This window comes from Dama dama, chromosome 16 (genome assembly GCF_033118175.1).
Source record: "Dama dama isolate Ldn47 chromosome 16, ASM3311817v1, whole genome shotgun sequence".
Lineage (NCBI taxonomy): Eukaryota > Metazoa > Chordata > Mammalia > Artiodactyla > Cervidae > Dama > Dama dama.
In genome coordinates, this window is record NC_083696.1 from 43,468,888 (window position 1) to 43,495,663 (window position 26,776).

General features: G+C 38.6%; 1 protein-coding gene across 1 annotated transcript; it reads right to left on the reverse strand.

The window, feature by feature from the left end:
* Positions 1-25,197, reverse strand: ATP6V1B2 (ATPase H+ transporting V1 subunit B2). The gene is made up of 14 exons (XM_061163942.1): positions 25,017-25,197; positions 17,732-17,787; positions 13,324-13,422; positions 12,023-12,116; positions 11,793-11,870; positions 11,222-11,361; positions 10,783-10,884; positions 10,312-10,409; positions 9,574-9,697; positions 7,511-7,661; positions 6,037-6,119; positions 4,669-4,773; positions 3,343-3,472; positions 1-1,454 (listed from the first exon to the last, which is right to left on the reverse strand). Exons 1-14 carry the CDS (start codon positions 25,150-25,152, stop codon positions 1,315-1,317), a joined length of 1,536 nt encoding a protein of 511 aa, XP_061019925.1. The 5' UTR covers positions 25,153-25,197; the 3' UTR covers positions 1-1,314.
* Between the last annotated feature and the right edge of the window lie 1,579 nt (positions 25,198-26,776).

A 26,776-nucleotide genomic window follows, 5' to 3' on the forward strand; every position in this document is an offset into this window, starting at 1 on the left:
TAGCTTTCGTTTAATTTAATATTTATTTTCATTTTATATCCAGGTCACATTTTCTACATTAAAATATAATCATGCTGACTTCCCCCACCCCCACCCCCTACACCTTCAGAGAAAAACGTGAACTTTACACAACTTGAAAGAAAGATGGAATGCACGGAGAAGCTGCTATTGCACCCAAGGAACAAAGAACACAGACAGACCCAACAGCAGACAGGTCAGAAGTGCATAGAAGACAGCTCAGGGCTCGCAGCAGGAAGGAGGAGGAGCAGAAAGGCTAAAGCTTTTAACGCTGCCACTTGCGCCACAAGATCACCCTGAAAAGGCAAAGAGGTCGAAAAGCAGGACCGAACGGGGGTTTCCCAAAGGCTACTATCTAACAGAGTTTAAAATATCCACACATTAATGTAACAAATCCATACACAGACGTGCTTTCTCTTCCCCACTTGCCTTTTAGCATCTGGTCAACATTCTAGAAACTTAAAACCATTGCTGGCATGTCCAAATGTAGAAAGGATATTTTCTTTTTTTTACTCTTAAAAAATTGTATCCCAACTCTTCCCAAGCAACAGTTCTATTAATTACTGTAATGATGATTCTTCTGCATGGAAACCCAGTAAGGATCATTAGGACAGGCTATCTTGCTGCTCAGAGCGATGCCAGCAGGGCAAAAGTGGCATGATTCTGTGTTACTCATAGGGAGGAAGAGCAGTAAGACACTGGGGTTGAAGCTAATCCGTACCAAAGAGGAAAAGGAAACTCCTTTTCCAATCTATCCATTAGACAGGAAAGAGCAGGTGGGCAGTAAAAACCATCTGCTGAGAGCAGCAGCACAGACCCTGAGGCATACCAAAATCTAAAACCAGTGCTCAGGAAAGCCTCTTGGCTTTGAGAAGTGTCTTTCAGACCCCTCTCTTGCGCCTAGCTTGGAGACCAAAGCACTGAACTTCAGATAGTGATACTCTTGCCAGGGTGGAGAGGGAAGGGCTAAGAGACTCCAATAATGAGGACATTAGACAGTTAGGTACACCACTATGTACAAATACACACATCAATGAAAAACTTCACCTCCAACTCTCAGATGCTTTAAAGAAAGCATTGGAAGGATCCAGGTTTTTCTAAACAGGGGATATTTTAAAGTCTGTTAGCAGTTTAAAACATTGCAACACTGGCACAGTATGTTACCTAGTCTTTTTTTTTAATTACAGGGTAACACAGTAAACTCCAACACAAAGGTGGGGATGGGGGAGTGCAAAAGGAATAAAGAAAACAGAACCAGTACTTCACAAGAGCATCGAGCCAGCGATGAAGTAGCAGCTAATGCTTCGCAGAGTCTCGAGGGTAGAATTCGCTCAGGGTGCTCTGAGGGATCCTCTTCAGCATTTCTTTGGGGAAGATTCGGAGCAGTTGCCAGCCAATGTCCAAAGTCTCATACACAGTGCGGTTTTCATAAGGACCTTACAAAAAATTGAGATCAGATGAGTAAAGGCCAACTACTATCAACTTACCAGAGTTATTCAAAATTTACTCTGTTATGGACCTAACACTGGGAGCGTGGAGTATAAAAAAGATAAACAAATAGCTAGGTCTCCCCGGACTGGATGTGACTGAATTTAGAAATGAGGGTTTAAACAGTAAGTATCTCTGAGAATAAGAGAAAAGCAAGAAAGCCACAGGCGAGACGGCAGTGTCTCTTGATGTACATGCACACATGCCTTTTTCTGATAACTGGGTGGGATCTAAATACATTCCATTGAATAATGGAAACCAGAGTCAGGGTTTTATCCAGGGAGTAACGAGAAAGCTGTTCCCCAGAAAAGAGGCCGACCTGAAGGAGTCTAGTACAGACACATAAAAGGCCTTAAAGGCCAATTAAGCTCCCGAATAAGGCAGTGGTTTTCAAAGTTGTTACTGCCATTATTATTTTTAATAGCAAAATCATCCTTATCCTGCAAGTGAATCTCATATTTTGGCCAAAGAGTTACAGTTCTTGGTCCTTTTCTCTACCAGAATAGTTGTTATCCTTTGTGGTTCTTTGTGGTTCTACGTAATTTTTTTTTTTTTTTTAAAGAAAACCCAACAAACATATTTGGGGGATTTTTAATGTTAACAAAAACTGTATCAAGTAAACTCAAAAGTGCACAAATCCTATGTGTATAGCTGAAGCATTATTCCAAAATAAACACATCTTTTGTAAGTACCACTGAGGTAAAAAATAGTTAGTTCATCAGCATTCGTAGAAGTGACAGGGGAGAGACCAAACAACATAGCTCAAAAGCCCTACATATGCTATGTGATTAAAACCACTACAGACTTTTTAACAGAAGGACAATCAACATAGTTAACAGTAAATTTACTCCTGCAGTGGTATAGAACTGGGGAGACTGGTGAAGACACCAGCCACAGATAATGAGAGAAGGACTGGACTACGTCTTCGGACTCAGAGTGGACAGAGATCATTGCAGCTTCAACATCACCCAGGAACTTGTCAAAGCAGACTCTCTGGCCCCACCCAGTTCTACTGAATCAGATCTGCATTTCAACAAGATCCCCAGTAGATTCAAAAGTATGTTCAATTTTGAGAAACACTGGCCTAAGTTATAATAGGAACAACAACAAAAAAAAACAGAACAAGATGTTTTAAAGGAGAACAATGCAAATTAGTCAATATTTGATAGTGGAAAATAAATGAAAAAGGTTAAGAATCCCTAATTCCGGAGCCTGGGCTAACCGGGACAACGGTCATGCCAGAGGCAGACAGAAACTGAAAAGGGAGTTAACTACTAGGCAGGTGGTCAGCTGGGAAAATCCTCTGGTTCTCACCAGCTAAGCCTGATAAGATCGTGGCATAAACAAAGGTATCCCAGTTAGAAACGTGGGACTAGAGCTTCAGAAAGAGGCCAAAGGCTCATAAACAGGAAGTCAGTCATCAGCGTAGGGGGAAAAGCACAGAAAGAAGAAGTAATTAAGCCGTTGGAAACATTAACAATTGAGAAGCAAGAAGACAGGAAATCAGGAAGATGAAGATAGATGGACTGGAAAAGTCTGAAAGCCCCCAAACCAGAGTAGAGCACTGCAGAGAGGTTAAGAAGAAGTGACAAGGGAGGCAGCAGAGCAGAAGGCTGGTTCTAAGAAGGGAAAGAATAAGACAGGAGCCAAACAACTGGATCAAGGAGTTGAAGGCAGAGGGCTAAGAACAAAGACATGGCAGGTGGCTGGGAGAACCTCTTCTCTGATCAAAGGGAAAACTGCATGGAGACCAATGTAAATTCTCTCAGACTAGGAAAGAAGTCCTCAAAACTACCTAGGATGCTGTTTATATTCATGGGAAAACAGTCATCTTACCCTGAGCAATAAAGTTCCTCTCAAACTTCTGCAGAAATTCCAAGTAAAGAAGATCATCTGAGGTAAGGGCTTCTTCTCCAACGACAGCTTTCATGGCTTGTACATCCTTACCAATAGCATAGCACGCATACTACAGAGACAAAGTTTCATAAACGTTAACAATAATCTGGGCTATGGAAGTGTATTGCTACAGCTATCTTCATAGGATTTCACAGTACTTCCAAATGTAATTCACAAAGTTCATATGCAAGTCAGAAAGACTTTATTATACAATAGTCTCACTCATAAAGGAGTCTTCAGGCAAACAATACATCAACATTACCAACAATGTACAAAAAAATGCTCCCTAAACATATCAAGGAACTTACATTTTGTAAAGCATTTTCATATAACTTACACTATGGGAGAAATCCATCTCTAAATTCTATTCAAAAAAAATATTTGTGATATTAGTAGGTTTATCATGCCTATTTTAAGGTCACATGCATTTTCCTTTAATTATGCTTGCTATACAATCTCAGGGCTATAGAAACCAAGGATTTCACAGAATACGTTATGTACCCCTTAGTGTTCTGGTGACTGCCTACTATGTTAAACAAAAAATAAGGTAGAATATCTTTTCAGAAATACTGTATAATTACTATTAAGATTACTAATAAAAACTTAAAGGCTTTAGGCCTTGATTTTTTATTTAAAAACTACTTCATACACTTTGGGAGGCAGGTCTCATGCATGTGATTCTTTTTTCTTGTCTTTAAACTCTATTCGCATCTGAGACTGGCGAGGGGATGGGGTGGGAGGGATGAAGGACCTGAGGAGCAGGTGGGAGGCACCGTCTCAGTCGGGACACATGGGTCCTTACACGGCTGTCGGGGGGACAGACTGGGCGGGGAGGGGAAAGGTCTCCTCTTTACTGACACCGGCAGCTCAGGGAGAGACCCTGGGCCCAGCGCCAGAGGGAGCGGTGCTCCACATAAAGGGCCAGCTTCTAGGACCTCAGCAGCTATGTGCTTAGTCACTCGGTCACGTCCGACTCTCTGTGACCCTGTGGACTGTAGCCTGCCAGGCTCCTCTGTCCATAGCATTTCCCAGGCAACAACACTGGAGTGGTTTGCCAATTCCTTCTCCAAGGCATGTGAATTTTGATCTTTGTCATGAGCATTTATTTATCCTTATGAAAAAACTACTTGGCTCTAATGAATTCCACTGATATTCCAGTATTCTATATTACACTCTTGCTTTGATGGTGGAGAAAAAAGTGATGTGGAAAAAAGACAAGAGGTGTTAAGAAAGCAGAAGGAATGAACTAAGAAAGCACACACATACCAGCTGGTTAGACACATCGGCGTGATCCTTTCTGGTCATGCCTTCTCCAATAGCAGACTTCATCAACCGCGACAAGGAGGGCAGCACATTAATGGGTGGGTAAATCTTGGGTTAAAATAGGAAGGGAGAAAATATTATATTTAAGTACAAAATTCAAGCTTTACTAGTAGTAAAGGATTGTGAAACTCATTTTTATTATTTAAATTGGATAAAGCTGCTGCATTTGTTTCCTAGATGAGTCCTAATATCTTTTCCTGATAAGGAAGAAATATTTTAAAGCTTAAGACTTCTTTTGAGAAATCAAATCCAAAATGTAAAATCTACAAAACAGTACAAGATTATATTTAAAAAACTGAATTTTCAAAATCTGTCTGTAATATCAAATCCAAGATGGTTCTGAACTGTCATCAAACAACACATAAAAAGATTAAGTTTCATCAAAAAGCTCATTATTAGAAGCTGGCATCTATTAAAAAACAATTAAAAGATTCCATTTTTTATTCCTCAGCATAAAAAAGAATGCTATCTTGCTGTTTGTGACAACATGGATTGACCTTGAGGGCACTACGCTAAGTGAAGTAAGTCAGAGAGAAAGAGATACAAGAGAAATATGTATAATGTATAAAAAAAGAGAGTATGTATCATCTCACATCCATGGAATCTTAAAAAACAAAAAAATTGTTGAGCTCACAGAGAACAGATTGGTGGCTGCCTGAGGCAGGGGATGGGGGTGGGAAAAATGGGTGAGGGACATCAAAAGGTAAGTGATAAAGTCAGTAAGTCACACAGATGGAATGATCAGCATGGTGACTACATAAGTTAATAATGCTGTGTTGTATATTTAAAGGTAGCTAGAAGACTGGATCTCCAAAATTCTCATCGTAAGGAAAAAAACTAACTATGTAAGGTAACAGATGTTAACTGGGCTTATTGTGGTGATCATTTTGCAACAAATACAAATATCAAACCATTACACTGTACACATGTGACTATCAATTATACATCAGTTAAAAACAATTAACAATAAAAAGGAGAAAAATCTGAAAAATCTATTTTTATATTAGTAACAAAATTGGTGGCCCATACTATTTTTGAATAAAGACCCCAAAAAAGTTCTTTGAGACAACAGATTCTACTTTAAGGCATAATAAGGAAAGTGGAAATTTAATTCTTAACTCTGGCAGTCTTTTCCACACTAGATTTTAGTATTACAGAAATGACAGTTTCACAGTCATATTAAAAACAATTCAAGTTGATATTTTCTAAATAAATAATTCCTAACAGCAAAGTCAGAGACACTAAAGAATAACTGAAGAATAACTGAAGAACAGATGTGTAAGCTTATAGCACTGCACAAGTGTTCAATACCTGTCTGTTGTGTAGCTGTCTGTCCACATAGATCTGCCCCTCTGTAATATATCCAGTCAAGTCAGGGATCGGGTGAGTAATATCTACCAGAGGAAGACATCTGATGTTAGTTACTGTCCATCTCATATACACAAAACCACAGGAAGCTATCTGTACTACTTAAAACAGTGCTATATAAATAATTTTCTGTGATGATGGAAAAATTCTTTATCTGTGCTGTGCAGTACGGCAGCCACTGGTCAAACGTGGCTACTGAACACGTGAAAGGTGGCCACTGTGACTGAAACCACTCTACTTCAAAACTTTATCTGATTTTAATAAAGTCTAGAATCTAGACAGACAAATGGTCAGAGGTTACCACGACGGCCAGTTTAGCTCACCTGGCTGCAGCACCAGCCAGGTACGTGTCGACACAAGTTAAATTAGCCACATTCATGAAATGTACTATTTCTCCCAGATGCGCTGCCTCTCCCCCAAGTACAAATGAAGGTCCATTTAAACACAAAGTTCGCGTGCAGAGATTTGACCATTTGACGTGTACTGAGACAGCATTCTTCCATAAATTATCCCAGATGGGCACCCAACATTTCAACATGGGAAGTACAAACAGGCTAAACCAGAAAAGCAACACTACAGGCCGCCCAGACAGGCCCCGCAGAGCAAGGTGTCCCGCAGTCTGTCAACCAGAGTAACCTCGCAGCTACTTCCTTGGGACAAGTCACTGTCACGTCTGAGGCACCGCTCAGACTGCCTGGGTTCTAAAGCCGCCACTTCCCATCTGGGACACTTTACCTTCCTGTGCCTCACAGGAGAGCGGACACCTCAAAGTCACCATGAAGAATTAATGAGTCAGTATTTACAGAACACTTGAAACAGTGCTCAGTTATAGTTATTACTGTTTCTGAAAATATTCTGTGAAAGCATCTAAAACAAACAGCTGAGATAAAGAGAAAAAGACACTAACACAAGGGGAATGCTGAAAGTCTCACCCAGGAGCTACTGGGCAGGCACCGCACTGTGTACTTACACATGTGGTAAAACCAAGTAATTTTTAACGAGCCTTTGTCAATCATTCTACCGCCAGTCTTGTGGCATTTACTACATGTGCTCTTTATCTGGCACTTAAGCTACCTTAAATTACTGGTGCACATACATAATATCCAAGTAGAATGAGTAGCTTATAATAGGAAGAGCTCATACATTTAAAAAAACTCCTTACATCTGGACCAGTGTCCTGCAAATAGCAGACACTAAATTCTAGCTAACAAATAAAAATTAAAATTACAAGAAAATTTTTTCTACTAAAGAATAGTAATTATAGGTAGCTTTAAAGTGAAAAAATTTTATTAGAAACAAATCATTAGGTAAACTCAACTCCTGGAGCATACTCTCAAAACGATAGATGATCCCCTCTCTTGAAATTAAAGCACTTACAATGATCAGGCCTGCTATAATCCAAAGACGCAAAACTTACCATCGTTAGGCATGGTGAGAATAGGAATTTGAGTAATAGAGCCATTTCGACCTTCCACTCTACCAGCGCGTTCATATATTGTGGCTAAATCTGTATACATGTAACCTGGGAAACCTCGTCGACCAGGAACCTCTTCCCTAGCTGCTGAAACCTGACAGTGAGTCAAGAAGAACAGAATCACACACCAGGATATGAGAACTAACGCTTGGTCAGAACACGTTTGAATAGGCCAAACTACAAAGTCAGATACATCACCTTGTTCATTTTAAGTACTGTCTCATTTAGAAAAATCTAGCAACAAAATTTCACATTATTTTACAACAGAAATGTTGACAACTGAGGACAAGAAGCTTTTTGTTAAAATCATTATTGCCATAACAAGAATCTTTGAATAGCTTTCCAGAAAAAAATCCAGCTTGCAATTTTATAAATCAAAGGAAGTCCATTTATTTTATTTTTTTATTTAGGAAGTCCATTTTAAAACCAAGAGAACCTTCTCAGTTCACAAGATTTATTTCATGTTATGTATCCTGCAGATTTACATAAACTAACTCTGAAAAAATCAAATGCATCTTATGTGTGTGTGCTCACTTGCATATGACTCTGCAAACCCACAAACTGTAGCCACCAGGCTCCTTTGTCCATGGGATTTCCCAGGCAAGAATGGAGTGAGTTGCCATTTCCTTCTCCAGATATACTTTACATACATCATTTAATTTAATCCTCACAAGAACTCTAATGAGGAACTTAATATTAACCCCAAATTACAACTGGAATCAAGGGCCAGATAATTTCCCTAGATCACTGCACAAGAACAGTAATAAGAGGTCTCTCAGAGACATGCACACTAGAATATTATGTATACATATTAATCTACAACCACTAAGAACTCGAAAGCATGAAGCCCAACTTCTAAGGGCTACTCTGGCACCTCCAAGAGCATGCTCCATCAGAGCTACTCAAACTGTGGCCTGCAGACCAGTTATCATCAATGTGGCATGGTGCAGTCCATGGGGTCACAGTCATACATGACTTAGCAACTGAACATCAAAAGAGATCATGTAGAAAGTAAGATAAACATACAGAAAACTTAAGTGGCTATCTGACAAAATAGCTGTCTGTTGAATGTAATAATAATTTTTTAAAAAGGGCTTTTAAATTGTCTTTCCTAAAAATTTTCATTAATACTTATTTTTACTGCCTTTGATGTGACTATTTATGATGGATGGGAGAAAAAAAGTCCTTCAATGGAAAAGCACCAAAGCAGAGTGAGATATGGTGACAGATCTTGGGGAATTTTAAGAACCTAGATATTTATATAGCATGTCTCTTCAGAAGTCTTATTCTCTTTCTTACATACCTAAAAGAGCAACTCACTCAAAATTTCCTACTGTGCATGAGAACACACCCTACACTTCTGGATGCTAGAATCTTATATTGTTTCTAAATATTGAGTTTTCTGAAGGGACAAAAGTTCTGAAGAGGGTTCTGCCAGAGTATAGTCTTTATTTATGTAAATATATAAAAATTTACATCTTCAATGAAATTCTTGAAAAGGGCTAAAAATGGACTGTCCGGACGGAGACAGAACTTCCTGGTAGAGTCGCTGGTAGAGCTTGCATGATTTACTCTTTTTAAGAATCCAATCTTTTTTTTTTTTTAATATTCATTCATTCATTTGTCTGTATCACATCTTAGATGCAGCACATGGGCTTAGATGCTCCAGGGCATGTGGGAACCCAGTTCTCTCACCTGGGATCGAGCACACGACCTCTGCACTAGAAGGTGGGTTCTTAACCACTGGATCACCAGGAAAAGTCCTGGGAATCCAGTCTTCATCAATGGAGATAGTGACAGTATGATAAACAGGCTAATAATTTAAATCTCATCTTCAATCATTTCAACTAGGCTGACAAAAATAGTATTTTCTTTCCTGATTAAGGTGTTATACTAATATATGAATAATTAATTTTAAAAAATGATTTATTAAAAAAAAATGAAAATCTGCAGAGCAACAAGATAACCCTAACAAGATAACCTACTGTAATTAAGAGAAAAATTACCTCTCGAAGTGCTTCAGCATAAGAACTCATGTCTGTTAGGATAACCAATACATGTTTCTCACACTGATAGGCCAGGAACTCGGCCGTGGTTAGAGCCAATCGAGGAGTGATAATTCGCTCAATACTGAAATGAAACATTAAGTACTATGTCACTCAGACAAAAAGGCCAAAAACAAACTGACTCCGGAAATAATAGCACAATCTCCCTTTTAAAGTTTTACACAAACTGAGGAAGGTGAAGAAATTACTTCTTTAAAATTCTTAAGTAAGGCAGAGTTCTTTTATGTATTTACTCAGTGCTACACAGCTAAATTGATTATTTTATAAATGCCCCACAATTTCTCAGAACTACGTAGTTCTCAAAAGTTAGCAAGAGAGGAAGCGAGAGAGAAGGAGGAGGAGGAAACAACAGGGGCCAGACTTCACAGGTAAGAGGGAAGGCCGCCTACTGAGCGTGGGCCATGTTCTAAGGAACTTATTATCTCATTTAATATGCACAACTCTGTGAGACAAGTGTTATTTATCACATTTTACGAAAGCAGACATTGAGCTTCAGAGCTTGAATAACTTGCCCAAAGCCAAGTAACTTGCAAAAAGCAGAGCTGGAATTTACATATGGTTATCTTATTCCTAGGCCCATGAAGCTTTCATTACAGTGTTTTACCTCCCTAGTTTAAGGTAATATTTTTGACCAGAAGCCTGTGTAAACAGAGAGAAACAGCATATTTGTTTACTTACGTTGGGTCATTAGCCAAGTTCAAAAACAGGCAGACGTTGTCCATTGAGCCATTTTCCTCAAAGTCAGATTTGAAGAATCGGGCAGTTTCCATGTTTACCTAAATGGCAATGACTTCATCAGTGCTCAGAGATGCAAGAGTCTCAGTTATTTCTTTTTCTTTTTTCCCCCAGCATTTATTTCTAATGAAGGCCAAGCTATAGATATGCACTGCTCCTTCTTTTAAAGCTTCAGGTACTCCCAAAACATTCACAAAAGCCAAGAGAGTAAACAGTCAGCTTTGGGTACAAAGAGAAAATTATTCTTATATTCCAGTCAACTGCTAAATACTAATCCATGGTTTGCCCAAAATGCCAAGTTGAAAGTTCTCTACCTGGAGATAAACTGAATGATACATGTGTATGTTTCTACACTGTTTTAAGAACATAAGCAATTTTACATTTCATTCTAAAACAGAAAAAGATTATACTTACACCCATAGCAGCAAATACAATCGCAAAATTTTCCTCACTGTAGTCCACTACATCTTTGGATTTTTTTACCAAACCAGCCTGGCGACAGATTTGAGCTGCAATCTGATGGGGAGTATAAAAGGACCGAGTTGAAATCTAAAATAATATTTTCTATAACAAAATAACCTTTATCCTAAACTTCTGGGAATTAAATCATAAATGAAATTGGAATGTCTTAAAGGTCTTTCCCTAACAAAATTATCCTGTAATTTTTGCAAAGATTCCTGAGTAAGGAAGAAGTCAGATACACATGGATAAGATAGTCAATAGAGCTGGATTTATATAAACAGTAACACTGGGTATTTACCTTGAAAATCCTTTATCTGGTTTCTCACTAACAGTGAAACATTTGGAGATCCTTTCTTCTTAAATTTCAGATCAAACAGGTTCTAGTTCTCACCTCATTGTGCGGTAAGCCAGCAGCAGAGAAGATAGGAATCTTCTGCCCCCGAGCAATACTGTTCATGCCATCAATGGCCGAAATGCCGGTCTGAATCATCTCCTCTGGATAGATTCGACATTGAGGGTTGATTGGCTGGCCTAATGCATTTCCAAAAGAGAACATTTCAGTACATCTACATATTAAGACTACAGTCATATAAAGCATTTCCTTCTACTCTTAAAAAATGAGTTATTTTTGAAATCGGAAACTTTTTTGCATTAATTTTTTGTAGATTCATAAATTATATGGTGTAGCAAGAGAGAAATCCTAATTTCAAAGCCATTAGGGCTCCACTACTTATATTTCAGATATATCCTAGTAATATTTTACAATATCTTGTAGTATTTGATGTAAAAAATTAAGATAAGCTCTGGGAAAAATAAAATTACTAAATAATTAACAAAATAACTAATTAAATATGAAGCATGTTGGTTATTTACTTAAGTATCATAAAAATCACCCTTTCTCTGACAAAGGTATAAGACAGATGCTGTTCCCCCTAAACACGAAGTCCACTTTCTGTCCCTACCCATGATGTCAAGGAAGTCTTCAGCCAGGACAACAGGACCTCTGTCAATGGGTTTCCCTGACCCGTTGAACACCCGACCTGTTAGACAACGGCAAGACAGGACAGAGAGCGCGATGACTTAAATGTTCACTTTTTTAACCGTGTTTCTAAACATTCATTTAAAAAGACTACATGGAAATACATCAAAAAGGAAACAGATCTCTGCTCAGAATGAATAATAATAAGTTTACCAAGCATATCCTCTGACACTGGCGTTCGGAGAATATCCCCCGTAAACTCACAGGACGTTTTCTTGGCATCTATACCTGAAGTCCCTTCAAATACCTATCAAGAAAGAAAGGTAAACAGAAGAGTAAAAGAAATTTGATCATAAACACTTAAAATTTATTTGCCTCTTAAATGGCCCTTATAAAGTAAAATACATAAATGTATATACTACTTTTAATATCACTAACGAAGAAGTGTTCATGGTGGGTGATGAACCAGACTTCCACCTCTTAAATAACCAGGGTCATGCTTGCAGGCCAAACCTATCAAGCAAGCTAAGAATGTTTTTTTTTGTTTTCACAGTTTGAAAGAGTGGTTTTTCTTTTTTTTTTTAAAAAAAAAGGGTAAGAAAGTGTAAAGACCATGCAACAGAGGAGACCTAAGATAAAACCTCACAAAGCCTAAAAAAATCTATCTGGCCCCTTACAAAAATTCTGCTGACCTCTGCTTTAGATTACTTTTTAGTTGTTATTCAGTTCTCAGTCGTGTCTGACTCTGCAACTCCATGGACTGCCGCACGCCAGGCTTCCCTGTCCTTCGCCATCTCCTAGAGCTTCCTCAAACTCATGTCCATTGAGTCAGTGGTGCCATCCAGATTACTTTTTAGGGCAATATGTTATTCAAGAAAACTGCCACTTTCTATAGTCAGTAACATTAAAAACTAGACTTATCAGAGACAATTTAAAGACACAGATTCAGATCTTGTTTTGGTTTCAATCCACAAGCTGTGAATTCTGTTTTTTTATCTCTTTCCTTCTATGTGATTATCTGCTTCATTTTACCAATTAAAAAAAAAAAAGCCATTTTACCAGTGGAGCTATTGGGCTAGAATGCACATAGGTGGCAGACATTTGGCGAGAAAACAAGAAAAATTAATTTTCTTCCGTCACAGTCAGTAATCAACCTCTAGAGACAGAGGGGTCATATGGTAGAAATACATTAGATACATACCATTTTATTATAAAATAGGCTTTGCATTAGACGGTCTTGTGCAACTGCACGCTAATCTAAGTGTTCTGAGCACCTTCAATGGAAGTTAAGCTAAGCTGTGATGTTCAATAGGTTCTGTGTACTAAATGCATTTTCAACTTAAATGGTATTTTCAACTTACTGATGGGGGTTTATCAAGATGTCACCCCACTACTAAGTCAAGGAAGATCTGTATACTTATGTGATAATCACCAGAAAACATAACTGGTGTTTCTTATGCTTTTTTGTGATTAGAAAAATGTTCAACTGGCCAGATTTTTAAAGTAATGCTTACCTGAACCACAGCTTTGGAACCACTAACTTCTAGAACCTGCCCGCTCCGCTTCGTCCCGTCAGGTAGTGTTAAGTGCACAATCTCAGCATATCTGGGAAACTAAATAGGAAAAAAACAAAGGCTCAATAAACCAACGTTTTAGAAGCCCAAATGCTCTATAGGCTCTATCATAGCACACATGCTTGTGCAATCCCTACACGTCCCCTATACATGCAGGTATGTATCAAGAGGTTAAATATCCTCAGGTAGTTTAAATCCTTAAAACACTCACTGCTGGCACACATTCTGGCAAACACAGCAAAACGTATAGAAAAAAGAATCTTGATTCTATGGAAACACAGCAGTTAATTTTTTTTTTCTTCTATGCATATTTTTAAGTTTTCAGACTATAGAAAGATGGTAAAACTAACAAATAACTACATTCCCTCTACTCAGCAATGATGCTTGCTTCTGGGCTGTTTAGTCACTTCGTGCTGTTGGGGAACAGGGATAAAATGCAACTAAACAATAAAATAATTACTCCTTATAAATAATGCTAATATACCTCCCTCAATATACACTTCTCCTAACTAGAAGTGCATTCCTCTAGTCCATTTTAATATTTTAAATTGCATGTTTCCAAAAATATACTGTTAATGCTTCATTTACCTAAATGGTAACATACTAAACATATCCTCTTGCAATTTGGTTTTTTCCCACTTGCCCAAATATTTTGGGTCTGTCATGGTAATATTTAAGATAAAATCAAGTGATACTACATTTCATCCAGCTGTTCTTCTGCCACTGGTGTTCAAGGTTGTTACAAATTTATACTAGCACAAACATACTGCAATGGACTTTCTCACATGTGGCTCCTCATGCAAGTGGGCCTAAGTTTCCCTAAGGTATTTAGTTACCTAGTGGCAGGTTACAGGTTGTGTCCATTTTTCTGTGAAATTATACTCTGCAAAGGAGTAATCTTTACAATTTCCTAGTAGCATAGAAAAGTATCTTTTCCCTACATCTTTGCCAATCTTATATTACCAAACTTTAATTTTTACCATTTTGATAAAGAATAGTATCTTTCAATTTGCATTTTTCTGATTCTATTAATACTAAGCATCTTTTCATGCTCACTGACAATTCTGACCTCACTCCCTGTAATTGGTTTAACATATTTTCCTCACTTTTCAACTAAATCTGCTTTTAGACAAGTTTCATAGATTCTGAATATTAATCCTTTTCCGAGTATCTGCTCCCAGTCTGTTTTTTTTTTTAATTTTATTTATGGTAATCTTAATCATACAGAAGTTTTTGCAATAAAATGACTTGTTTTCTTTTATGATTTGCCTCTTTTTTGTAGGAAAACCTTCCAATCTAAAGTCATAAATAAAAATGGTCTTCTGTATTGTCTTCTGATAGGTTTTTCATGTTTAGGTCTTTAATCCATTCGGATTTATTTCTGGTAAGTAATTGTATTTTTCTCATTTTTCTTTTTTCCATATAGGAAGCCAAATGCCCCAATTCTTATCTACTGAGTAACACAAATAGCCCCCACTGACTTGTAATGTAGCCTTTATCATTTACCAAGTCAAATTCTCAGGTGTGAGAAGAGCTGGTTTTAAGAATCTTAATTTTGTTCCACTGAAATGCCTGCTCACTCCTGCACCAAATCTTTATTATCTGCTCCTAACTGACTTTGTCACCTGGGGAGAATTCTGAGTCTTTTCACTCGTGGGTGTGGAATCTCCTCTTATTTGAAGTCTTCTTTTATGTCTTTCAATAAAGTTTCACTGCTGCCGCTGCTGCTAAGTCGCTTCAGTCGTGTCCGACTCTGTGCGACCCCATAGACGGCAGCCCACCAGGCTCCGCCGTCCCTGGGATTCCCCAGGCAAGAACACTGGAGTGGGTTGCCATTTCCTTCTCCAATGCATGTAAGTGAGAAGTGAAAGGGAAGTCGCTCAGTCGTGTCCCACTCTTAGCGACGCCATGGACTGCAGCTTACCAGGCTCCACCGTCCATGGGATTTTCCAGGCAAGAGTACTGGAGTGGGGTGCCATTGCCTTCTCCGGATTTCTACAGACTGATCTTCTGTATCCAGCAACACTGTTTCACACTACTGTTTCTAATAGTCTGTCCACTGAATGACTTGTGTTTTCCGTTTAATCACAGTACCAAGAAATGATGATAGTTGTGCCTTTTCCTTTTTAATCCCTATATCCCCTAATTTCTTTTTCCCACAACACTGCTTAGGGTTCAAGCAAAAGAACCAACAAAGATGGAGAGTGGTGGGGACAGCGGACCCCCTCACCTTGTTCCTGACTTAAATGGGAGTGTTCCCAAAGGTGTGTCCCCTTAAGGGTGCTGTTGGCGGTAGGTTATCGTGGATAGCCTTTAAGAGGTTTTGAAAGTCTGTCATATCCCTTATTTCTAAAACCACCCTCTTTTTCTTCTTCTTCTTTTTTTTTTAAGAAGCAAGTAATTTTATCAGATATATTTTTGGCATTTACTGAGAAGAGCATAAACTTTCTCTAGCTTAATCTATGAATGACCTGAATCATACCGACATTTTCTAATATCAAATCATCTTTGTATTACTAGGATAAATTCTACTTTGTCATAATTCTGTTGACTTTTTAAAATATATTCCTGCTAATATCCAATATGTGAGCATACATTTATGCTCACATTTTGGAATCTATGCCTGTGAGTGAGAATAGCTATACTGTTTCTTCTCTGATACTATCTTTTGTCTGGTTTAGAAATGAAAGATGTGCTACCTTCAGAAAATGAGTTAAATATAGCAATCTCCATCATCATCTATTCTGATACAATTTGTATAAAATTATATATTCCTGGATCCTATGTATATGCATTAGGGCATATAAATGCTTACAACTACATAAGCTTTATTCACCAGTTTTTCCTCAGTTGGAGTCATACCCCAAACATTCAATAAAACTTTCTCAGCTTTCTTAAAATTACTTCCTCCAAGATGTTTTTGAAGTCCTTTCTGTTACTGACTCTCATAGTATCATGTACTTACCCTTCAGAACCCTTACCAATTAGATATTTACATATTTGTATTGTATATTTTTGGTGCTGAGTTCAACATTTAATATAGTTGAAACGTGAATAATTTTAAACTGTTTGAAAGTATATTTACAAATATGCTTCATATTCTTAAAATATAAGCCTCAATTTTATCTAATAAAAAGTATGTAAAAAAGAATAAAGGACAAAAAAAACAAATAATGTTTTCAATATTTTCTCAAAAAAGAAAAATGTATGCTCCATCCTTTCACAAAACATTAATGGATATCTGCATATATTTGGTACAACTTCAGTGCTACATACTGAAGCTTTGAATCAAACTGCATACTAGCATGAAGCTATGGCCAGGAGTAAGCTACATGCTTAGTCTGATTTGTATAGGTACCCTGTCATGCATAAAAATATTAACTTAGTGATAAAGCTGAACAGACAATGCACTTTGCACTCTTTTAGGAAAAGTCTTTTGATTGCTTTCTGCATCTAGAAGGGCCACATGCCAAACGTACTTTCATCATTACTTCTCTCAACAAACTAATAAATGTGTACCTTTCCCCCAATCCACTCTCAACAATAACCAAAGCAGAATCACTGAGCATATTACACAAATAATCTCCTCTGAAGATATTTTAATCACAAAACCCAGGAGGCTTCACCTAAGGTACTCAATTATAAACTATATTACGTGCCTCTTTTTCTAAGATAATTCTTATTATATAGGTGTGGCTAAAAAAAACAAAATGTAACAAAAGAGTCTTTCAACAAACTGAGTAAGTAAAAGCTATTCTTTACTTTATGGTTTTAGCCACTGTTGAGATAACCTGTTTATTCATTAACTGAACACCAGTGTCAGGCCCTCAAAGATAAAGTTTATTGTTTATTCATTTAAAGACCTTAAAATTTAGTACAGAAGATAAAACATATATGTAACAAGTACTTATAATATATGGTAGTCTATGACAAGAGCCAAAAGATACTGTTTATCTAATATCCTACAAGTCATAAAACATACTTACAGATATTACAGTTATTTCCCTAATAAACCTGTGAGGTTTTTCTAATTTAAAAATTTAATTCATTAAAAATTTAATTTTAATTAAATGAAATAATTTAATTTTATTAAAAATTTAATTTTTTTAAAAAATAGAAATTAAAAATTTTGCAGATAAGGGACTCAATGCCACAAACAGAATCCAGAACTGATCCAGTACTAGAATCCTATCTTCTGACTTCTGCTCTAAAACTCTTATCTCCTATGTAGCAATGACATTCAGACCAAGGAATGGCTTAAAATTTGTAATTTTTAATTACAAAAAATTACAGTTTTTAGTACTATGCTTTTAACTGCATAAATAGACGATAATGACAGTGGTATTACCTTAACATGATCTAAGATCACTAATGGACCATTAACTCCTGATACTGTCTTGTATGCTGGAAAGAAACAGAAACAGTCAGTGCTAATCAAACAGGACAACAGTCTCCATTACCTCTCTGGTATTACCAAAAATCCTCTGCTTTGTCACATCCATTATTATATGGAGCACTCAAACAGTATGAAAGTTTTCACTGAATTCATAAAATATGCCCCCATCTGTACAACTTTCCATAATTCCCCTTCATTCAACCCAAACCATGTTGAATTCTTACTATAAATCACACTGCTTCAAGGACCCAGGCTACAAAAACAAAGGCAAAGAGAGAGAGTTCCTGAGAGTCCACAATTTTATGAGGAGGAGGGGAGTTAAGGGTTCTAACAGAGGTGTTCAGAGGATCTGTGGAGCATGGGGAAGACAATGCAGCTGTTCTTATTTAGAAGAGAAGTGACTTTATAGAAAAGGTGGCACTTTGCAAAGTAGACAGAGAAGGGGAAGGGAACCCTTTTTAAGCAAAAGTGACAAAACTCGTGAAAGAAATCTGAGAAAAAGTAGTCTGTTAAGATAAAAAGCCATCATTAAATGGTACCATAAAAACTGTGAAAAAAGAGCTTATGAAGAGGGATAAAAGGCCAGAGAACATACAAGTATCCTATTAAAAAAATGTCAAAAGTTACTGTCATTGAAGAAGCTTATATTTTCTACTGCAAATTATGCATAGCAACAAGCTACCCAAATCCCTCATTTTAGAAAAGATGCAGCCATCGGTGAACCACAACACAGCTCCACACATGCCAAATGTAATTAACAGTGATCATATATAAATCAGAACTCAGGAGAGCAAATCCAACAATGTCAGAATTAACAAAATTTCATAATCAGAAAAGCTGAAAAAACAAATGAAATCAATAATTTATAAGAAGCTGTCAATCAGTTGGGAAACTTTCACTTGTGTGATTTCTTATTTTCTGCATGAATGTAGATGTCCAAAAATAAGGAAACTGTTTAAACAAGCAGTCTGATCACTCAAGGAGCTTCAGAATTTAAAAACACTATTTCTTTAGCCAGGGAGCAAGTGCTCCAGTACAAACAGGGAGAGCGCAGGCCAGTGCCGTCAGGAACACTCGTCTCATTCTGAGGACACTGACCTCCTGACACCGGATATTTGCTTGAATACATTTATGACTATAAAGATCAATAGAGGTCCCTAAGTACTCTTTTTTACTTTTTTCAACATTAGATAAAAAGGAAGTCACAACCTGAATGGATGTCCATGTAAACAAGTTAACCATGCCTCCAAGATTTTCCCCAATGGCTCAAGTGGTCAAGAATACACCTGCAATGTAAGACACACAGGAGATGTGGGTTCGATCCTTGTGTCAGGAAGATCCCCTGGAGGAGAAAACAGCAATCCACTCCAGTATTCTTGCCTGGGAAATCCCATGGACAGAGGAGGCTGGTGGGCTACAATTCATGGGGTCTCGAAGAGTAAGTAGGATGTGACTGCACCCAAGCAAGCAAGCAATTCAAGATTATTAGAAAGATCTCAATTATTATATTTTCTACTACTTTTATGGTAATCCTCCCGATTCTGTTTTTGTTTTTTTTTTTTAACTTTTTTATTATAAGACTACTGGGCATACGTGGAAAATTCATCATCCGCTAACTATATCTAAAGCACAGATATTTGGAGGGAAAAGAAAGAATAAACAGATTCATTAAATTATGACATGATTAAATCATCGACCAAATAGACAATGTGTGTAATAAAGCCAGAAAAAAAAGTTGTAAAATATAGTTTACAATAATTATTCACATTCAAGGCTGTACAGCCATACATACAACAACATGGCCCCAAACATGAATTCAATCCAAATAATTCATATATTAGATTTTAAATAACACAGACTGAACTAGAGGCCAACAATAGCCAGCAAATGACTTTATGTAAGAATAAAAATACAAAAGCGCACATCCTAATATCACTGCATTATTTGTTTTCATGAGTTCTTTTTTTAATTTATGCTTTGCCTGTATATCACAGTCACAGCTACAGACCAGGTAGAGAATATTACAAATGTTATAACTGACTGCCACCAACCTGAAAGACAGTTAACATACTACTGATTCATCCTCCCTACAGTTTTAAAACAACCTAATACTCTTAGAAATAATTCCTACCCCTGAAACAATTTCTTCCTTGTTCTTACTTTATTTTTGGCAGTGTCACCTGGCGTGAGGGACTGTAGTTCCCTGATCGGGGACTGAACCCAGGCCAGGGAGTTAAAAGTGCACAGTCCTAACCACTGGACCATCAGGGAATTCCCTGGTGTTTCTCATTTTTTAAGAATACTTTTGTATATAATTTTGAAAAAACTTTTATTGGCATATAGTTGATTTACAATGTTGTGTTACTTTCAGATGTACTGCAAAGTGAATCAGTTATACACACACACACACACACATTTACTCTTTTTAGATTCTTTTCCTCATTGTTCTCATTTTAAGATTCCAAATACTGATTTTCAATGATTTTCTAAAATTGCTATGTGGATATGCAAAGTGAACTACATTAGAAACACATTTTCTTAGCACCTGGCTTTTAAAAACTGACCTTTTCAAAAAACTTAACAGTTGGGAACAGGAGGAGAGAGTGGGCCAGTGAGGGTAGAGGAATTCAGTTTTGAGATTTATAGGTAACTGCTGACTGTAACATCAGTAAAACGCTTCAGGTTCTGAAATTCTCTTTACTTTCTGGACAAGATTTGCAACTTTGAATTTTTAACCTCTTCAACAATGATCCTTTAGAATCTCATGTTTAAATTCAAGCTCATTCAAAACTATGAAGTTTTGCCAGTCACAAGACAAAAGTATGACCAAGAAAAAAAAACCCACTAATGATTGCTTTTCCCGGAAATAGTGAATCAAGTTGATTGCTACTATAGAAGACAAGATTCTACTTCACCACAGTCTCAAAATTTAAAACAATGTACATAGCCTTCAAAAAAGTCAAGAACCATTCAAATTGATTAATACCAAAACCACCAATAATATTTCATAAGTACTTGTCAGGAATTCTTTTTTACTCTCCATAAAAGGTCTATGAGTTAATGAATATTATTCCAAGTTGTTCTTTTTTCCCCCCAGAAATTAAGTAACTTCCCTAAGGATCTGAACTTACACAGTCCACCTCCAGTCACTTTTTCTTTAACTCTGTGCTACAGCTCAAATTCTAAAACTGAACTGGTGCTTTTCTGCGGTCTGGGACACTCTTGTATCATTATTGAAAAATAATCTTTCTCCAATTAGACAAGTTAAAGCAGAAAAGGTAGAAACTGATGGAGATGTTTCAGCAGTTTTCTCTCCCTGGTAAGCATCAGGAGACCACTTCAGATAAAAAGCAGCATTTAAGCAACATGCTTGATTTAAATTAAAGTTGGATACAAAAGAAACTAATACATGGCATAATCCAAACTAAACAAAACATATCACCAAAACAAACTGCTTCACACTTCACAGAGCATCTGCAGGTAGGCTACCTTGTTCCAGTTCACAAGGAAGCACTGGGAGGTAGGCAAGGCTGACACAGATTCCACACTTAAACTACATCTCTGAGAAATCTGTTGCTAAATCAAAGAGACAGGGTTAAAATTATTTTTGTTTGTTTATGCCTCCTTCTCCTAATTCTAAATTTGTACTTTATAATCCTTAGTCTCCAGTATAATTTAAAAGTATGGAGATAGCACAGTTCCTAGCATTGGACTACAAACAGGGAGAAGACAGTTTATATACAAACTATAGCTCCTTTCCATAATAATAAAATGGTGGAGGGGCACCACCTTTCATCTCTCAACATTTGCCCAGCTTTCCTCATCATTATTGGGCCTTCCCAGGTGGCACTAGTGGTAAAGAATTCACCTGCCAATGCAGGTAACATAAGAGATGTAGGTTCGAATCCCGGGTCAGGAAGATTCCCTGAAGGAGAGCACGGCAACTCACTCCAGTATTCTTGCCTGGAAAATCCCAATGGACAGAGAAGCCTGGTGGGCTACACTCCGTAGGGTCGCAAAGAGTCAGACATAACTGAAGCGACTAAGCACGCACGCACAACTCACCAATACTATTAGCAGCCCAAAGCAGAGACAACTGTTTAGAGTGAAGCTGCCAAAGACATTAAGCTGTTCTTCAAAATAATCAAAATCCATTCACAAATTACACAAATATGCCTGTGTTTGACAGTAATAATGACCACTCTTCTCTTGAAAATTCCAAACAAACAAGAACTTGGGTCTGCAGGAAATGATTAGAACTTCTGACAACAAAGCAGACATGGTTACATCTTTGATCCTGAATATTTAGGGGGGTGATAAATATTTAGACAACATTTTAAACCCCAAATCTACAAAGGTTTTAAGAAGCATGTACTTGGTCAGATGACATCCTCTTCCTCCTACAGGATACGAGACTGTTCACCAGAACTAACACTACTTGATGATTGTGAAACTTTCAAAGAGAAAATTCAACAACCATTGCACAATATGGGATCTGGTCCTTCAGCCTCTACCTTATTAGCAAAACAAAACCACAACAATCATCATCTATTGTGCAAGAAAAGTAGGGACCCACACCTTGCATGGGGCAAGGAGAGAGAGGTTCTAGAAAAAAGGCAGGCCAATGATTCCTTTACTGGACTTTTCACTGAGGTTAGGTCTGCTTTGTGACATAAGAACTGCAAGACAGGAGGATCTAGGATCTCAAGAAACAGGAGATTAATTCAAAATGCTTAACATCCAAAAGCTCTACGTGTATTACTGAATCGTGCTCAAAGTGTAAAAGAAAATCAAGTTTTCTTTCCTTGTGACTAGAAATTCAACCAATGTGCTCAAGATTATTTCAAGCCTGCAGATCTCATTTTCCAGACCTTGTTAACAGCCCCACAATTCCCAAATTTTTCAAAACCAGCATCCTATTTGTACAGTGGAAGTGCCAATATTCCATTCCTTTATTCAAAAAACACACATTAAATAACTATAACTTTTCACTTAGGATGGTAACATCTTTAATTAGAAAAGTGACAAGGTTAACCAATATTTATTCAGAAGTGATTAAAGTGTTAACCAGAACCAAGAATGTGGCAATGTAAGAAAAAAAATGACATTCAAATGCTGTTAGCATAAGTATGGTATCATTTGTGTTTTTTAGAATAATCCAGACACAGAAGGAAAACTCCAACCAAGTACCCCAAATCCCTACTCCAGTTCCATCCACATTAAGGATTCAAACACTAAATTATCAGAATAAGGGGTTTAAATGCGAGCTACACAACAATTACAAAACAGAATGCCTCTTTATGTGTGAGCACTGGACTAGGCACTGAGGATAAAATGGATTCCTGAACCACAAAGTTTCAGTTTTAAGCACTGTGTTGCAATCTTGTGTCTTGTCAGGAGGAATCTCATCTCCTGAAGTTCTTCAGCCAGGCTAAGCACACACAGAATGTCCAGAAATCATACTCACCTCCCTTAAGAACTCAAAACCTTACTCATGGAGTACTCTTTCAACTATGTTTCGGTTGATACTCTGAATTGAGACCGAGTGAATAATTATATGGAAAAATGACTACTGCCTCTTCTAATCTTTTCCTAGAAGCACCACTAATGTCTTATCTGTTCTACCCAAAGAACATCAAAGCATACAAATGCAATTAGTGAGAGTATCTGTAATTGTTAGGCACAAACGTATTCTTATGAATGTAACTTCTGTCAATTTCTTGAAATATTTACTTCAGCTCACACAAACTCCCAACAGGCATTCTCTAATGCAAATAATTCCCATTATAAAAAGCACATGGTTGGGGGGGGCAGGATAAATTAGGAGTTTGGAATTAAAATGTATACACCACTAGGCAATAGGACATACTTTACAGCACAGGGAACTATACTCAATACCTTGTAATAACCTCTAGTGGGAAGGAATCTAAAAAAGGAGACACACACATACACACACATATAACTGAATCATTCTGCTGTCCACCTGAAACTAACACAACGTTACAGATCAACTATATCTCAAAAAAGAAAAAAGAGCACATCTCAGCAAACCTATGATCAAGTCTTTCCTTTCCTTCACACTGCAGTGCTGTCACATGACCCAGTGACTGATCAGGATGGGATTAGTCAGGAAGAGAGCGCCCAGACTGAAACCCTTCATCTGAAATTCTTTTTAACCCAAGAGCCACCCACAAATAGGCACTCTTGGCAATTAACCAGTGTTGGAAAACATCAGGTGCTTTCCTAAATTGTAGAGAGTCTACTTTCAGGGCTCATCCCCAATGCCTAAAGGTCTGACGCTACACATTGGTACTGTTTAGTAATCAAGAACCATTTCTTTTGGAATTGCTGAGTAGCCCACTTAAGCCTGGTTATCAGGATTTTTTCACAATAACAACATTTTAAACATGCCTCTGCATAGTTTTGCATATATTCTACATATACAGGCAAAACTGCTTGTCTTCCCTAAGACAACCTTGCGCTCAAGTTAATGGTAGGAAAAAGGTCCAGCAAGAATGAAGACATCTGGAATTTTCCTGCTTTGTCAGTAATTAGATGTCTAAAGCCTGGCAAGGCTGTCGCTCTCAGAACCTTAGGCTTCTCACTGTAAAATGAGAGGGTTAGACTGGGATGACCCGCGGGGTACTTTTCAGCTCTGGCTTTCGCTGGTTTCTAGGTGTCCTCCTGCGGGGCTGCCTCTCCACCGAACATCTCCCTCTGGCTGTGGGCCTGACCTCCATCCGAGAAAAGCCTGACCACGTCAGCGACGACACTACACCGTAAACCTCGGCAGGAGCTCACAACCTGCCCTGAGGTCCACACCCGAGGCAGAGGGATGGGGAGGGGCGTTCCCTAGACCCTTGCAGATCCAAACGAGGCCAGCAGAAGATCAGGATGAGCGCTGCAAGGAGCGGCCTTGCCTCCAGGACAGGAAGCAAACGCCTGAGCATACTTCAGCCTCGGGAAGCTGCACAGGGTAGCGCAACAGCCCGGAGCCCACCAACCCAGGAAAAAGTTCCCGATGGTGCTCTTCCCCTTAGCCCACCGCTGGCACGGAAATTAAGAAACACTGAAAATCTGCTTCTAGAGAGAGACGCGGAGGTCGGGATACAGGGGCGCGAGACCGAGAAACCCACCCCACCCCACCCCACCCCACCCCACCCCTCTGGTTAAGCAGGTGAGTGGGAGCAAGGGGCTAAGAGCAAAGACAGGATTCGTCTTGCTCTCTGATACTTACTGAGACGAGGCTGGGAGAGGTAGTTCCGGCTAACTGCCAGCGCCTGCTCTCGAGACCCAGCCAGGGGCCCGCTGGTGGGTACTGGTAGCTCAGGCGCGGCCCCGTTCACGATCCCCCTCATCGCCCGCAGCGCCATCTTGTCTCCTCCGTCCCGACTGGCCCCGCAGCGGCAACGCGCAGGCGCAGATATAGCTGGGGCGGCCCGCTCCCCGCTCCGCCCATGCGCGCTGTGGAGCCCCCGCCCCCTGGGCTGCGCCCCGCCCGCGGCCTCGTGACTTGGGCTCCGCGTGGGCGGGGCTAAGCCAGCGGGCTGGGAGAGGAGCTGACCAGCGTGCTGGGAGGAGGGCTCCCCGGCAGCGAGAGGGACCCAAAGAAAGGCAATATTTAAGGGAGAAAGAGAAGCAAGGAGGGAGAGGGAACAAAGACAACTTCATACAAGAAAAAAGTCAACAGTCATTTCCTAACGCTGAATGAAGAGACCTCAAGTTCAAAAAAGGAGAGAAACACTTTGAAAAACAATATAAAACCTATTCTGTTGAATATTAACATAGGGCACTATGTGCCATCATTTTTCTCACTTTATTATCTTCCTTTCCAATGTATTCGCTCACTTGACCATTCAAAAAGCATATTGAACTGTTTCAGAGTGTGAAAGACAAGCTGTCATGTATTTGGAAACTATTTAAAGGATAGTGTTGGAGGGAGGAAGCCAATTTTGACTCCCTGTCGGAAACTGTTTCTTTGATTTGCTTTTATTATTATAATCATGTTCAATGGCTTGTCTGGAGAACCCTGCCCCTCTGCTTGACTGTAAACTAAAGTGCCTTTGTTCAACTTGCAGAGACAGAGTTTGTCCCTGCCCACCTGTGAACAGAAGAGATTAACTCACCCCTTCCAAAGGCTGGCCATTCCCTTGGAGATGTTTTGCGAGACTGAAGACCCTTTCGCTTTACTTCACCACTGCATCTCCCGCTCTCTTCTGCCTTTTGACTTTAGCTACTCATTGCTTCTTTCTCTCTGATCTATGAAAGAACTTGCCATCCGGACCCCGATAAGATGGTTATTTTGAGGCGCTAGCCTGCCATCTTCTTGGTCTGCCAGCTTCCCAGTTAAAGTCTCTTCCTGTCTCAACATTTCGTCTCTTGCCTATGGTACGGGCGAGCAGAGAAAGCCTGGCTGGGTAACACTAGCACTAAGGCAGGAATGAGTAGTTGGCCGTAGAATGTATCTGTGAAGGCTTGCTGCCTGAGTGACTGGTTGATGGTGGTGCTATTTACTGGGTGGGACAGGGAGAAGGAAGTGAGGAACATTACTGGTGGTGGAGAAAGAAAAGAGAAAAGCTAATTGTCTGGGGATCTGTTCAGTTTTAAGCTTCTTGTGGAATGTTCAGAATGAGATTTCTATTTGACTAAATAGGTGAATATCCCAGGAGAAGATATCTGGGCTGAACTGAGCTCAAAACTAATAACTTATCACCATGCTGGTAATATGAAAATATAAGAGGTAAACCAGATTGTGTGTGTATTGTGAAGATGCTAAAGACCAACTTTTAAGAGATCCCTAAGGTTAGGGGATGTACCGAGGAAGAGTATGCTGTAATCAAACCTGGAATGATATTGGAGTTAGAACCCAGAGCACACGTCCTAGAAGCAAAAAAGAAGAGAAAAATTTGAGGGGTTATTGTACTGTTAATGCCAAAAACTGAAGAGAAGGCAAATAATAAAAGTAGTACTAGTACTCCGTGTATTTGACCTTTAGAA